The sequence below is a fragment of the Antrostomus carolinensis genome, unplaced genomic scaffold, assembly GCF_000700745.2.
Source record: "Antrostomus carolinensis isolate BGI_N321 unplaced genomic scaffold, ASM70074v2 scaffold14960, whole genome shotgun sequence".
In the NCBI taxonomy this organism is placed as follows: Eukaryota; Metazoa; Chordata; class Aves; order Caprimulgiformes; family Caprimulgidae; genus Antrostomus; species Antrostomus carolinensis.
In genome coordinates, this window is record NW_010290663.1 from 42523 (window position 1) to 57846 (window position 15324).

General features: G+C 37.8%; 1 protein-coding gene across 1 annotated transcript in view; it reads right to left on the reverse strand.

The window, feature by feature from the left end:
• Positions 1-11365, reverse strand: part of DHX15 (DEAH-box helicase 15) — a 40455-nt gene extending 29090 nt beyond the window's left edge. Inside the window, exons 1-4 of the mRNA XM_010174038.2 lie at positions 11022-11365; positions 6539-6732; positions 5243-5402; positions 4650-4868 (exon numbers count right to left, since the gene is read on the reverse strand). Of these exons, the coding sequence (XP_010172340.2) occupies positions 4650-4868; positions 5243-5402; positions 6539-6732; positions 11022-11201 (753 nt within the window). The 5' untranslated portion in view covers positions 11202-11365. The remainder of the gene's footprint in view (positions 1-4649; positions 4869-5242; positions 5403-6538; positions 6733-11021) is intronic.
• Positions 11366-15324: the final 3959 nt, after the last annotated feature.

Consider the following 15324-nt stretch of genomic DNA (forward strand, 5'->3'; position numbering starts at 1 on the left):
CATCACACGCAACAGTCACTTGGGAAGACAAATGCCATAACTTGAACATCTCCCCCTTCCTTCTTCTCTCAGCTTTATACGCTCAACATGATGTCATATGGTGTGGAACATCTCTTCGCTCAGCTGGGGTCAGCTGTCCCAGCTGTGTCCCCTCCCAACCTCTTGTGCACCCCTAGTCTGCTCACTGGTGGGGTGGTGTGAGCAGCTGAAGAGTTCTTGACTTCGTGCAAGCACTTCTCAGCAACAACTAAAACATCAGTGTGTTATCAACAGTATTCTCATCCTAAATCCAAAACACAGTATTGTAACAGCTACTATGAAGGAAATTAACTGTATCCCAGCTAAAAACAGGACAGCATGAAACTTCACTGATTTCCCTTTCTTCTTCCAGGAATGAAAACAAACTGTTCCAAGCTAAAATGAGGAAATGACAGTAAAAAGAACTGGCCCTAAGAGCTGCAACATTTCAGGAGATGCTCTGAATACAAATTCAGAGAAACAGAACTTTGTAGAATTAGGTACTTAGACAAAAAAAAAAAGTAATCCAAGAACAAGTTAACACTTGACCATAACTGAGAACTGCTCTGTCAATAAGTCAAAACTGAACTTGTTTCAGATTTTGACCTGGTCTATTTGAAATATTTAATATTGACATCACCTCAAATGAATGAAGAGCAAATAAAGCCTTCCTCCCTTTAGCACCTGAACACAATTAATAGTATTACTCTTCTTTCAGTTTATGCTCCCCAACTCCTCAGTATTTCTATGTGAGGGTAAACACAACACAACTTGTTTCACTGCAGTCCAGCCTTCACTATCCCCAAGACTAAAAAAGTGATAATTTTGACTTCAGTTTCCTCATAAGAAAGTCTCTGCCACTTTCTTTCACAGTTCCAGAGCTTAATCAACCTCACTGCGATAAAAAAAGTATACCATCAAAACAGATTTACAAAACATTCTACCAAAAAACCTCAAAAATATTTTGCAACTCTTTTCTGCATCAACACCAGTTCTACCAACATCACTTTAAACCTTCCTGGAACAGACACCAGAACTTCACAGCAATATTTTTCAGTATATTTATCTCCAATCAAGAACAACCGTGCTGATCTATACTTCAAAGCCCCAGATACAGCCTGGATTCTTCCTCCTAAATGTGTAACAATGCTTTTGAGTTTATGAAGAAAAGGGTAACGGGTTGGCGGAGAACACGCTCTGCATTAGTAAAGTGCCTAGGTTGCTAAGATATTTAAGACAGACCTATACAGTTTCTGTGTCGTTATTTCTGCCTTCTCCACCCCACAAGTTTCATCTGTTAGGATTTTACACCTACTCTCAGGTTACTGATCTTAATGGCATGTGGAATCTAATAATGTTTTAGCAGAACTCCAGTACACAATGAACCAGCTACCTCAGCTATCTCCAGATGAGCCAGTCTTGAGACATGTGAAGTCAAGTTTAACAAAAGTGTATCTACACAAGTAGACTACCAAATTTGTAATCTCAATGATCAAGAACAAGTTTGACAAAATCCATTGTCTAAGAACCACATGATGACTGAAATGTAATTATACTATTTCCTTGTGATCTATTTCCTGTCAGTTTCCAATTTTGCCTGTGACTGACATGAAGCAACCTGGCTTACAGTAATCCAGGTTATTATAGGTTACATTCTTTTTGAATATTGAGACAGAACATGAACATTATTTCCATCTTCTGGAATCTCCCTGATATATCAGGGTGGGTTTTTGTTTGTTTTTAAAATCAACAGGTGGGCTCTCCTCCTTACAGGGACTGGGAGATACAAGTTCTGTTTCAAACTGTTTATTCCTAGTAAGTGTTGGTTTTAAAACATCTCTTGTTACTAAAGGACTGAAAAGCAGTTCGTGCAACATAATCATGTACTTTTGCTCCTTTCAGGATTCAGGAAGGAGGTTTTTATTGAACACTTCTTTCTACACCATTAACAACAATTTTATCTTCATCCAGTAACAGGCTTATACAATTAAGATTCTTTTGGTTCCCAAATTTATTTAAAACTCTTTATTTTTGGGCCTGACAACACAGAATCCTCCCTACTATCTCCAGCTTCCATCATCAACTTTATGTTTTAACTAATCTGTATGAATTAACTGCTGTCTTACTGCCCATATTAAATTACTTCAAGTTCAGTGGGAAGGGAAGGCAGTAGCTAGTAAGGACCCTCATTCTGCCTTAGAGCATTGTAATTACTCCTCATCTCAAGCCTCTTCAACTCAAAACAGTTCACACTTCCATGGTTTCACCTAGAACATCTTCCCTTTCTGTAACTTTATTTAGTTTTATAAATGCATCTTGCTGACAAGAAAATCAATTCTTCCTGCAATCTGTTTGTATTGTTTTCCAGAATCCAAAAGAACTACAAAGTATTTCTGCCCAGCAAAAATCAATGGCAAGACTTGAGCTATTAAGCCTGCTGACCCCAAACCACATAGTGGTAGCGGTACCTAGAGCACATTTTCCAGTTCTTGAGATTACAGCAGGTCCTACCCCTGTAGAGTCAACAGCAGTACACACATAGATTGTATTATGAAGCTCAAAGGAGGCCCCAGAACATCATGAATCAAAATGGATATAACATTCCAAAGCTTCTCTACAGAAGCTAAACCAGACTTCAACTTCCTCCTAACAAGTTAAATTCAGACTAGCTCCAGGCAGAGCCACTTCCCTGCTCCTGAACAGTACCATCCATGGATATATGGACTGGAGAACTCGAGACACCCCCCCCCCCGCCAAAAAAACACCCCCAAAAAACCCAAAACAAACAACAAAAAAACCACCACAGAGGATGGTGGCTTACCAATGCAAGTTTTAAATGATTCAGTAAGGCAATACAGGGATATTGTTAGATATATTCATGCATATTTATATCTGTACATATGAACATGTATTATGTGCATGATTGTATTAAAATTTTGTTTATAATATATTATGTACTGAAAATTAAATAACTAAATAATTATTAAAATTAATAATTAATTAAATAATACTTTCCCAGTGGAAATCAAATAACTTGTTCATACAAGAGAACAGAGTACCTCCGCAGCACTGGTTGGTACTACACCAGTTGGGTCTAGAGCCATTTGCCAAACGTGAGTGGTACTCAGAGTTGGTAACATCTGAAGGCAGTCATCCCACCTCTCATCCCCCACAATTGTTATAACAAATTATTTAGAGCAATACATAGCAACTGATGTAGCAAGGACATAAATTTATAATTTATAATTAGAAAGGCAAGTATGTGTTCTTCATGCAAGGTTAAAGACCAGCCTGACTTAGCATCCTGGTAAGAAAACAAAATCTGCTGAGACAGTAGACAGCGGTGGTTCCCTTCTGTTGCCACTGGTTCATTCACCCACTTGCAGCAGCTGTTTCACCAATTCTCACATCTACCTGCCAAACTAGTCTAAACTAGAACTTCTAACCAAAACCAAACAGGCAGGTTTCAAAGCCACAATTGTTAAATTGTTTTTCTGCCACCTGTATTTCAACTCACAGCAATACTCCGAAGAAAGAAGCACAAGTGTAAAGGCCAGATTATCTGCTCTTACAATAACGGCCACTGTTTTGATTTTCTAAGGGAGGAGATGACCTGCCAGGGGACATTTTAATTAAATGTCTTTTGAAACTCATCTAAGAGGCAACACATCTTCATGACTGGCAAATCTACTCAAGAAGTCTGTGTACTTTTAGCATCACAAGTTATTTGTACCATCTTTTCCCCCTTGGCACAGTTAAGACTGTGTATGCTTAGATTAAAGACACTGAATTGTTCCACATCCTCTGAGTTACTTCAAGAGGAGTAACTACAAGAAGAATGAATCAGGAAAACATTTTTGCTAGCTGCATTTCTCCTCCTCCTAAAATACTAATTTTAGGTTGACCCAGTCAAGTAAACTTTCAGAATGCCTATGGTATTTTTCACCTCCTCTCCATTTCAGTCTACTAACAGGGACACTCAAAAGAGCTTCAAAGCAATGGATTAGGACAAAAAGAAACCCCATTTACTTCAAGCAAAGCATTTAAGATTTCCAGAAAATCCTTGTTTCCTGATGTAGCTTAGGTTAAATGCTTTTGTACAATTCTCTCTTGCAAGGCACTGAGTCCATCTCTGAGACACATCTCCCAGCATTTGTGGTACAGAAAAACTTCAACTTAATACTCAAAGCTATTAATAAAAAAATCAAACATTTTTATTAAAACTACTACTGATAGATAAACATCAGAACAAAAGTGTTATTCTTCAGCTAAGTTGTACAATACACATCTGGAAGTGCACAGAACTACATGTTCAATGAAAACATGGATGCTACCAGTGACCCAGAACTTTTGAGGTCATTTCAGTACAAACCTAGCATTCATACTCTAGGTTTCTCTTTTATGAGTACATGAATAAGATGAGAATTTTCATTTTAGAAAGGACTTGCACAGCACATGCATGTTATAGATAAAGACAATGACTAAGGACGCGAAGCATATAGCAGGTAGAAAGTCTCAGGTCATTCAAATGATACACTAGAAAAGGAAACTAAATATTTCAGTCTGCACAAGCCACTTAAAACAGTTCCTGTACAGAACAATAGATGAGGGGAAAAAAGGGAAGAAAGTACCTCCTGTCCAGTAAGAAAGAGTAAGAGGTCGCCTTCCTCTTCTTCACACATGTGAATCTGGATCACTGTTCGAATGGCAGCCTCAAGGTAGTCCCTTTCTGGCTCTGGAGTATAGAATATCTCCACCGGATGGGTGCGACCCGGGATAGTTAGAAGAGGACAGTTATCAAAATAGATCTGAAACTTGCCAGCATCTAAAGTAGCACTCATAACTATAACCTGTGGGTTTGGAGGACAAAAAAAAAAAAAAAAAAAAAAGTAAAAAAGTTATGCAACGTTATGGCTACAAAATGTAAAAAATCAACTGTTGACTGCAACTGAAGTGTGCTTTTATCACCCGAATACAGCACCCTTGTTACGAAGGCCCAAAAAAATTCCTAGTCAAATATGGAAAAGTTAAGCTAGTTACATTGTTTCTAGTATCTTCCTCAATACAAACTGCATTCCTAGGGTTATCTTTCCAATACAGATTATCATTAGATCAAGAAACAGTTGATCTACTTTAGTTGATTAAAAATCAGCTAATGGCAAGTACCTTATTTGGTATGCCTGCAACTAGAAAGGAGATGCTGTTGGGCTTCATCATTACTGACCTTCAAATCAGATCTTTGTCGCACAACTTCCTTCAAAACTCCCATCAAAATATCAGTAGCCAGCGTTCTCTCATGGGCCTCATCAAGAATTATAACACCGTAGCGCTCCAGCAAAGGATCATTCATTGCTTCACGAAGTAACATACCATCAGTCATATACCTGAGCACAAAAAAAAGCAATTTCAACACAAATTTTATTTAATAAGTCTGATACAGAATCCTCTTCCATATTATTAAGTAGATTGCTTGAACTAAGCTTTTTATGAACTTTCTTAAAGTACAAACATCAGTAAACTATTTCCAACAAGGTAACAAGTCCATTTTAAGTTTTCAAATAGAAATTACTGTAGAGTGAAATCTGGGTGTAGGAGTAAAGCTTTTTTTTTTTAAAAAAAAAAAAAAAGGAAAAGGGAAACAAGATTTAGCAACATTTATAAGTAGCTTGTAGACTACCACCAGCAGACTTCTACAATCAGAGACAGGAAAAGAAAGGGGAAAAAAAAACCTCTGAAATCCTAGAAACACTATTTCTGCAATTATGTCTCCCTTTTTCTGTTTGCAAATCATCTGTTCACTTTTTGCTTTTCCACATAAATTAAATTTCTTTTTACACATTAACTTTATTCCCAGCCTTCAACTACTTGCACAAGCAGAAGAGAACACGTATTTTGATAGAAAAGCACTATTCCTTGAACCACCATATACGGAATCCTTTTTAACTGAGCACTTCTAACGTCATCTGCAAATGAGTATTAAGTAGGCCTGGTTCCACCTGCAGAGCACAGGAATCTAGAAGAGTTGACAATACAATGGATTATGCGTCCCAGAGCCAGGCATGGGCCAGTTCTGGAACTTTGTGGTAGTTCTCCTTACTGAAGTAAGCTACTGAACTTCATCAGGATTACTCCAAGTAGGAAGACACCACAGACAAAGGTCAGCCCAAGGAACAACATGAATAGAAAATGAATACTGAAGGGCTTTATTCTGAATAGCACCTTAATCATAAAAGTACTTCTTCAGATCATCCTCCTCTTAATGGATCACTTAAAATTCATTTCCATAGGGTGCAGTGATTTCTTTAGGAGGAATGACTCACTTTCAATTCTACTCAAGCCCCACACCCCAGGTTTCTCTCAGCTCATGCTATGGCTCCTGTTTCTCTTGTCTACTCCAACACAGAAAGTGCCCTCCTCATTACTCCTTTAATAACTTTACTTACACCCTTCACTGCCCTGTGATTCCCCCCACTTCCAAATAGGCTGTGTTGTTCCTTTACCTGGTAGTTGCCATACTTACTTCAAAATGGTTTTTGCACTACTGCAGTCTTCAAATCGAATAGAGTAACCAACCTCCTGGCCCAGCATGACATCCATCTCATCAGCAACCCGCTGTGCCACACTCATTGCGGCTACTCTCCTAGGCTGGGTACATGCTACTCCCCTCTTTGGTCCAGGTAATGAGCGCATGTAGTCAACACACCATTGAGGGATCTGTCGGGAACAAAATTCAGTTTTAAACACACTTCAAACAGACAGATGGAATCTGTAACATTTGTACTGTATCAAATAAAGTTAGTTATAAATCCACTGAGATGCCACCTGCATACACAAAAAATATCCAAAGCATGAGAGCAGATAAACTAGTTAGTTGGACCAAATGCCACTAAATAAAGCACACTCATGTTAAGTATGTACATAGTTATCTTTGAAGTTATCAAGGAAATACACAGGTTCACAATACATTGAAGCACTGTTAGATCAGTACCTTATACAGATATTTAGCAGCAGCCAACATGGTACAAAGCAACCAAAATTAAAAGTTAACACTCAGAATTTTGAGATCTGTAGCACAGTTCATTGTTCTAAGTTTTATAGTAAGCAAATTATACTTTCTGGCTTTAAAAAGTAATTCTCATTAATACATTAAGCAAAAATAAATATTTTGGTGATTATAAAAACTGTCTTAGCCAGTAATCATGACAAATAAAATAAACAAGTAATTAGTTATCTTCATTTGGTTAATTACTGTTCTTTTGAAATGTTATCAACCAGATATGAAACCCCTGTTTTCCTTCCCACATTAGCACTGATTTTATTTGTCAGTCAGCAGTTTTCTGCCCCTATTAGGAATCTGGGAACAGTAAGAATCACCCAAAATAAGCAGCTTTATTCAGAAGAATTCTTAAGGTCAGTAACAGCTTGATGAAGATTGAATATTCTTAACATGTTCTCAGTGTGACATTTTATGAGGAGATATCTTTAGGCAAAAGTAGTTCCAAGCCTACAGATCAAATAAAATCCGCTCCTCCTTATGTAAGTGCTTTTCAAGTATTCCTAAAATATGTTTATACATTGCATCGATGCAGAATAACAGGAAAACAGTCTAATACAAGCTAGGAAAATTTTTGTTCTAGAACATATTTCCATAGCAAAATGGACATAAGTGAATACTGAAACATATGCACATGCAGGTAAGTGTAGACTGTAATTAAAAACTTTTTTTCTTTTAAATTAAGAACATACTACCATTATAAATAGAAAAAAAACCCCCACCCACGTACACAAAAAAGCATCACCAAAGCGAAGACTATCAAAATATGACAGGACACTATTAGACTCCTAAGGAGAAAGGAACTCAGATTTCTGGAAACTCTATTCAAAACTAAAAATAACAGCAGTTCTTGAACAGTGATAGCTTAAACCCTATCCTGTAACACATACACACTACCCAACGTGCAGTGCAGAGAAAGGAATTTGCTCCCTAAGTCGGTAATAAAAACCCAGCTCTAAGTATATTAGGTGAAGCTTCTTGACTTTAAACAGAACAAGCCCTGAAATAAACTTTAAAACAGCAGGTCTGTTGGGCAACAGTAGCATGAAATAAAAACAATTTAGAAGTGGTTCTCCAGTAAACAGCAAGAGCTACAGCACTGGTGTCAAATGAAAGAAAAGGGCTACCTAGACTTCATGTGTTCAGCCGATGTACGTGACCATCAGAACACTCCTCACGTCCAGCTTTAAAATACATACGCACACTAGAAAAGAGGACTGTGCCATACTGCCTTTTCCACTCCAGTCATGACTGCGAATATACTGAACACTTCTTATCATCTGGTTCATATAAAAGCTAACAGTTAACTCCACTGACACAAAAATCTACAAATCACCAAAACTGCTGACTTCCCCTTAAAGAAATTTATTTTATCAATATCAAAAGCATGAGGAATACCTTTACTTAGCATGCCTCTTAACCTCAAAGACTTTCTCAATGAAGAGAGATAAACATGAGTAGGTAGGATCAAAGATAAATGAATCAAGGGCTGCTGAAGACTATTCCAAAGTCAAATGAAAGCCATCTTTTTAAAGGGATGCAGGGTAAGAGAGGGAAGAGTACTGTCGTCCTGGATTTCCTTAGTCACTTCAATTTACTGAAAAATTTCTTAAAAGTTATGGTAGAATTCTCAGCATTTTTATTAGCTGAAAAGGTGTCAGACTTTCACCTATATAAATACTCTTGTGGACTGCAAGGACAGCAGGAGATTAAGCTATACTCGGAATCACCTTGCTTCTGAACCCGCCAAGAAAACTTGCTGACAAAGCGGTATCCCTTATGTCAACAAACCTGCTACCCTTTACAGCTCAGGCTCCCAAGTGAAAGCAGATGGTATCTACTACTCCATCTACGCAAGAAAATTAAATTATTATAGCAATACCACATATGATCCTACATTTAGAAGGGCACATGCTGCAATTATATCAAGTACTTAACCTCTTTTTAAAAGAAACTCAGCACAAGTATTCCACCACTGAGCATATTCTGAGAGCATTTAAAGAAGATAGTTAACTCAGAAGGTTAAGTTTAAATTATAAACCAAGACTTTGCACATACTGAAAACTTGAAAATTAATGGTCTTGGCTTCCAATATGCTTCTTTGGTGGTTTTGCCTTTAAGTCTGTGTGGAAGAAGACTTTCAGAAAAGCTTTACCGCCTGTTGCTTCCATTGTCAAAGCCAAGGGTTCCCAAACCTGGGTGCTCTACAAGACTAAAGGGAGAATATGCACCTAACAATCAGGGAAGAGACCTGACAGGCAGCAGCTCTCTCAAAAAGAGTACCTACTGCTCTAGTAAGCCCCACCTGGAGTACTGCGTCCAGTTCTGGAGCCCCCAACACAAGAAAGACATGGACCAGTTAGAACGAGTCCAGAGGAGGCCACCAGGATGATCCGAGGGCTGGAGCACCTCTCCTGTGAGGACAGGCTGAAAGAGTTGGGGCTGTTCAGCCTGAAAAAGAGAAGGCTCCAGGGAGATCTTATAGTGGCCTTCCAGTACCTGAAGGGGCTACAAGAAAGCTGGGGAGGGACTTTTCATAAGGGGCAGTTAATGACAGAACAAGGGGAAATGGGTTTAAGCTGGAAGAGGGTAGGTTTAGATTAGATATTAGGAAGAAGTTCTTCACTGTGAGGGTGGTCAGACACTGGAACAGGTTGCCCCCCGAAGTTGTGGATGCCCCCTCCCTGGAAGTGTTTAAGGCCAGGTTGGATGAGGCTTTGAGTAACCTGATCTAGTGGAAGGTGTCCCTGCTCATGGCAGGGGGGTTGGAACTAGATGATCTTTAAGGTCCCTTCCAACCCAAACCATTCTATGATTTCATTATCTATCTCAAATAATGTCAACTTTATACCAATAAAAGCAAACAGTTTGTGTACACCTTCAGTCTGTGCATTGGAGGGTTTCTTAATCACAGATAATTATTTATTTTGCCCTGATCAATGAATGTAAGAAGGAAAAAAAAACAATCCCCACAACTGGTTTTAAGACAGCACTTGATCACAAAAAGGATGTGACACTATCCCATGCAAAACAAGGTTTTCATTAAGTGGCAGCAGGATCATTCTCAGCAATATGTTCCTACAGAGACACTCTTAATATTATGTTTCAAAACATTTCTACAATCTCACTAAGTTGGGATAATTCACAGGAAGCAGAGAAGTTTCCAAGACAGTTTATGTGCTTTTGGTAGCTTAAAATCCATTTTAGGAAAGATGCCTTAGGTTTCCTAAGTCCTTACAGAAAATAAGTAGTAAGACAATGCAGGAAAAGCTCTATGCCCAGGGAATGACATGATAGTAAGATGTATTTGAAGTAATAGATACTAAGAACACACCCTCTAGATCTTCGAATTCTCAGATCATGCAAGATCATATAGATAAGTACCAAATATTTTACATGAATGTTCAGAATACTAACTATATAATGAAACTTTTCTGAAGAATTCTGTAAAATCCTGATCTCAGCTTACACATGTTAAAAAGGCAACACAGATAATGCAGTAAGGTACCTTCCAAACAAGACACTGGTTCCTGAATTTCCCAGGAAGCGCACCATGTAACCTCAATATTTCAGGTACCGCTATAAAAGGTATCCAGTGTACTTGTACTACGTCCTTCACTTTCTGTAGGCATCCAAATTTTATTTTATGACTTCTGTCTAGTCATTAAAATCTCTTTATCTTCCTTTACGAAAAGGATAGCTACCAGACACAATGCCTAATCAAATTAGGGGCCAGGGAACAGGACTGAAAGGGGAAGATGCTGAAAGGTTCTTCTCCCTTTGTATTCATTAGGCAAATAAAACATTCCTCAAATTAGTTTTGCTCACAATTTGTGAGGTGTTCTTACACAATGGATTTCAAAAAAAACAAATCAAGTTTCACACTCCTCCCACCTAGCAACACTCTCAACCTTTAGAAAACTGCAGTATCATATAGGTAAGAACTCACCTGTGTTGTTTTACCAGACCCAGTCTCTCCAACCAGCACAAATGACTGATGCCTAATCAAAATATCTGTAAATCTTTCCTTATATTCCCAGACAGGAAGTTGTAGCCTTTTTTTCAGGATGTCATAATATCGTGGTGTATGTGGTAGATTTGTGAAAGGGTTAATACTGTGTGGCATCATTGCTGGTTTTATACTTGGTAACCCAGCAGCTGCATAATACGTAGAGTTAGATGTAGATCGCAAATCTTTTTCCTTGTCCCTTTCTCTGTCACGATCTCTATCTCTGTCGCGATCCCTGTCACGATCTTTAGAACGGTCATCACGGTCCCTGTCCCGGTCCCGATCTTTCCTAAAATGAGTTAACAGACAGAGCAGAAAATTAAATATTTGAATATTTAAATACAGAGTAGGAATTTAAATACAACACAACTTTAAAGGTGTCTTGTACAAAGTGGACATAAACCAAATCTTTTAAAAAGCCTTGCAAAGAGCTGCCTGGAAAGAGTAACAGTGGATGACACATACTGAACATTAAATACAGTTACACTCATTGTACATAACCACTACTACAGTTCCTCTCATTACAGGCAAGACTGAAGAAAGCTATCACATGAAGAGAGCATCATCTTAACCCTCTTAATTTAATGACTATGAACAAGCAGCTGTATGTTCTAGATGTTTCTCACAGTTCTTCTCATCCATACTCACTGCTGCCAAAAAAAACCCCAACAAACAAACAAAAAACCTAATAGTCTTCTTGCCTACCTAGCAAGGGAATTATGCTAAGTCACAAAGACTAACTCAAGATAAGCGAGTCCTGGAAGAAAAGTTTTGATTTTAACATACCACAATTATTTTGTCACTTTTTTTTGTTCAGAGTCTTCCATACAATTCTCACTCAATCAACTTTGATATACAGGTTGTTTACTCTGACACTTGAGACTTAAAATCAGCCACCACAGTTCATAGAATCGTTTAGGTTGGAAAAGACCCTTAAGATCATAAGAGTCCAACCGTTAACCTAATACTGCCAAGTTGTACCATCTTCTCCAGTATCGCCTCCTACCACGCATTGAAAACAACCCGTATTTATGTGTTCCTACTTGTTCCAAATATTAAGTAAGAAAAGTTTATTGCATTTGTAAAAGAAAAACAGTACTATTTTCACCACAGGTATCCACTCAAATTTCAGTCTCTGACCTCAGTCTTAGTGGCAGTTTCTGATTTTGCAAATCCCTGCATTTGTTCTTGCACATAATCTCACCCTCCCTATGAACATGGGAACACTTGCAAAGAAATCCCCAGTTTGACCCAAAGAACTATAGCTACATGCTTTTAATAAAAAACCCAAACTTACCCTAATTCAGCATTTTGAAATAAGCCCCGCTTTACAAAAACTCACCATCACGTTTTAAACTACTGTAAGTCAAAGGATTAGTGGCATCTTTGTCTGCAAAACTGAGGATATCCTCAGCTTCAGCTTCTTTTGTGCTCTACATTAACTGAAATCCCATCAAAAAGGCAAACCAACAAAACTAAGTCAATACCAGCTTTACAGCAAATGCACATATAAACATTTTTAGGAATGGTCATTAAGGGAAAACAAAACCTCCCTCTTTTCTTTAGCAGCACTCAGGCATGCCTCAGAGAGCAGAGAACATTTCTAAAGAAAACTGTTGGCCAGTACCCCTCTCCACAGCCTTTTTTTTTCCTTTTAACATGCAGCTGGCGTTCAAATGTAACTGGTGAAGTAATAAGCAAATTCCTATCTACAGGGAAGATGAAGTAATCAAGACTATTAGCACTGATTCTATAAATTTTAATTCAAAATGTGCTGCACACTGGAAACCACCACCACTCTTATTCTTGTATAAATGAATGTAATCTATGCAGGCTGTGTTCTTCCCATACTTCAACATATTATGGCTTCAAAGGTTGTCAAAGTAAGGTGTTTTTTGTTTGTTTTGGTTTTTTGTTGGTTTTTTGTTTGTTGTTGTTTTGTTTTGTTTTTTTTTTTAAGGAGACTTCTTTTCAACAAGACCCATTGAAAAGAAAGGATTACAAAACATACTGTTTACTGTCACTTACCTAACTCACTTTTATATAGATTTGCCTAAAGCTTTGGACTCTGATTTGTATAAAAATTAAGGCACTTTAGACCATTTCCTTGAATCCAAGGCACCATAGCTTCAACTTTACTTCTAACAAGCTAGAAATCTCTTCTTATTATAAAATGGCAGGCAAATATTGCCAAATCCAATAGGTTCACATTCTCTGGTATGGAAAAGTTATCCTGTTACAAACTTAAGGAACTAGGCTCCATTATGCTACACTTAATGGTGGAAGAGTCAAATAGCATGTATCAGACAGGAAGGAAGCTTTGAACTTGTAGTTAACTGAGCTATTCACAATCAGATTTTTAAATATCTGCAGGTATTGGGATAAACAAGTGCATGGTCAGACAGTAACATCACTAATAAAGAAAAGGAAATAAAGGTATAAAAACAATTTAAGAATGGTAAAGCCAGGGTAAAATGCAACAACCTGGTAACAGCACACACTTCACTGAAGAATAAGACACATTACTAATAAGGGTTTTTTGTTTGGGTTTTGTTTTGTCTTTTTGTTTATGCGTGCACTTCTGAAGGATTTTTATTCTTCACTGGTACCTTGTCAAAGTGTAAAAAACCCACACCAACAAAACGAACTATTTCATAACCATTTACTTATAACAGTATGATGTCAGAAGCTTCTATACTGCAGATCATTAAGTGTATTTTCAGGCATGCTTCAGCCTCATGTCAACCAGCACTACCGCTAAAATGAACAGACTCCCACTGTTGCCAACCCTTTCTGTTTGTTGGTACAAGCATTTCAATGGCCTTGTGAAGAACAAGCGCTCCTCAGACCCCCTCCACCACTGTTAATTCTAACTCCAGTCAGTTCTAGTCTCCCAAACGCTCACTTGCAACACAAGGGAGAGGTCAGCACTGCCTTCTTCTGAGTTGGTAGCCATTTGTGTGGGCCCAAAGCACAAATAAAAATACAACCTCAAGAACAAGACAGGGGATTGAATGGACTACAAATACAATCCAGAACAGAAAGTCCTGTTAATCCCCCATTTCTTAGTTTCTTCACTGAACTCCCACAGCTGTTTAACTGTACAAATAAGAAAACAAATCTATCAAGTTTTATCTACATTTCAGAAGTAGAAAAAAGACTACTTACAAGTCAATCAAGAGAGTTGTGTCTCTTTCTTGTTTTAAAAAAGAAAGAAAGAAGTGGGGGCAACCAGATTTCAGCATAGAAAAAACACAACATAACGTGCCCTCAAACTTACTCTCTAATACTTATCATTTTACAGCAGCACTCTTTTTTCCCCTAAAAGTGTTTCCCAGCCTCCCATTATTACTGGAACTTAAACACAATCAGACTCCTCTGTTTGAGAAGGGAAAAGAGGAATGACAGTTATGCTGCCATATGAATTTAAAAAACTTTATTTATAAAGAACTGACAAGTTGCATTTTTAGAAACTGTCACATTTAAGTTACTTTATTGCACAAAGATTGATCTCAAACCCAGAAATGAACAATAAAAGAATCATAATTTAATCAATTTGCCTTGTGCCTGAATCCCATAACAGTTTTGCTTTGTTTTTCCCAAGTGAAGTAGTCTGGTCCACTATCTGCTTTCACTTCCTTATGTCCACACTCATACACGTGGATACAAAAGAAACACAACAACTACATCAAAGGATGAAAAGCATATAGAAATTAAAATGGAAACAAAAGGCACAGGGTAAAACAACTGATCATCACAGTGAAAGTCTAAGCACATCCAAGAACATCAGTGCTTTTTCTCCATTACTAGACATGGCAATAGTTGATGCAAAAAAGCCCATGTAGCTAAAGGAGGATCTCTGTTCTACACATAAAAAAAGAAAGTACAATTAGTCTGAATGATACATCTCACTAACACAACAACAACTGAAGTTAGGTACATTTGGAAAAAAATTCACATATTTTAAATAGTATGTATGCAATGCACACAAACAATGTAACCAAAAACCTTCCATACAATTCCCATTTTGGGGTTTTGGGGGAGTATTTTTTTGTTTGGTTGGTTGGGGTTTTTTTACTTCAAGACTGAGAAGAAACAGATGTCTTGCCAATGCTTAAGACATTGTTGCCATGTGGAGCCACACAAACCAAGAGAGTACACCAATAATTACAGGCCTATTGGCCTGGCATCGTTGCCATGTGGAGCCACACAAACCAAGAGAGCTCAATTAAAAAAAGGATTA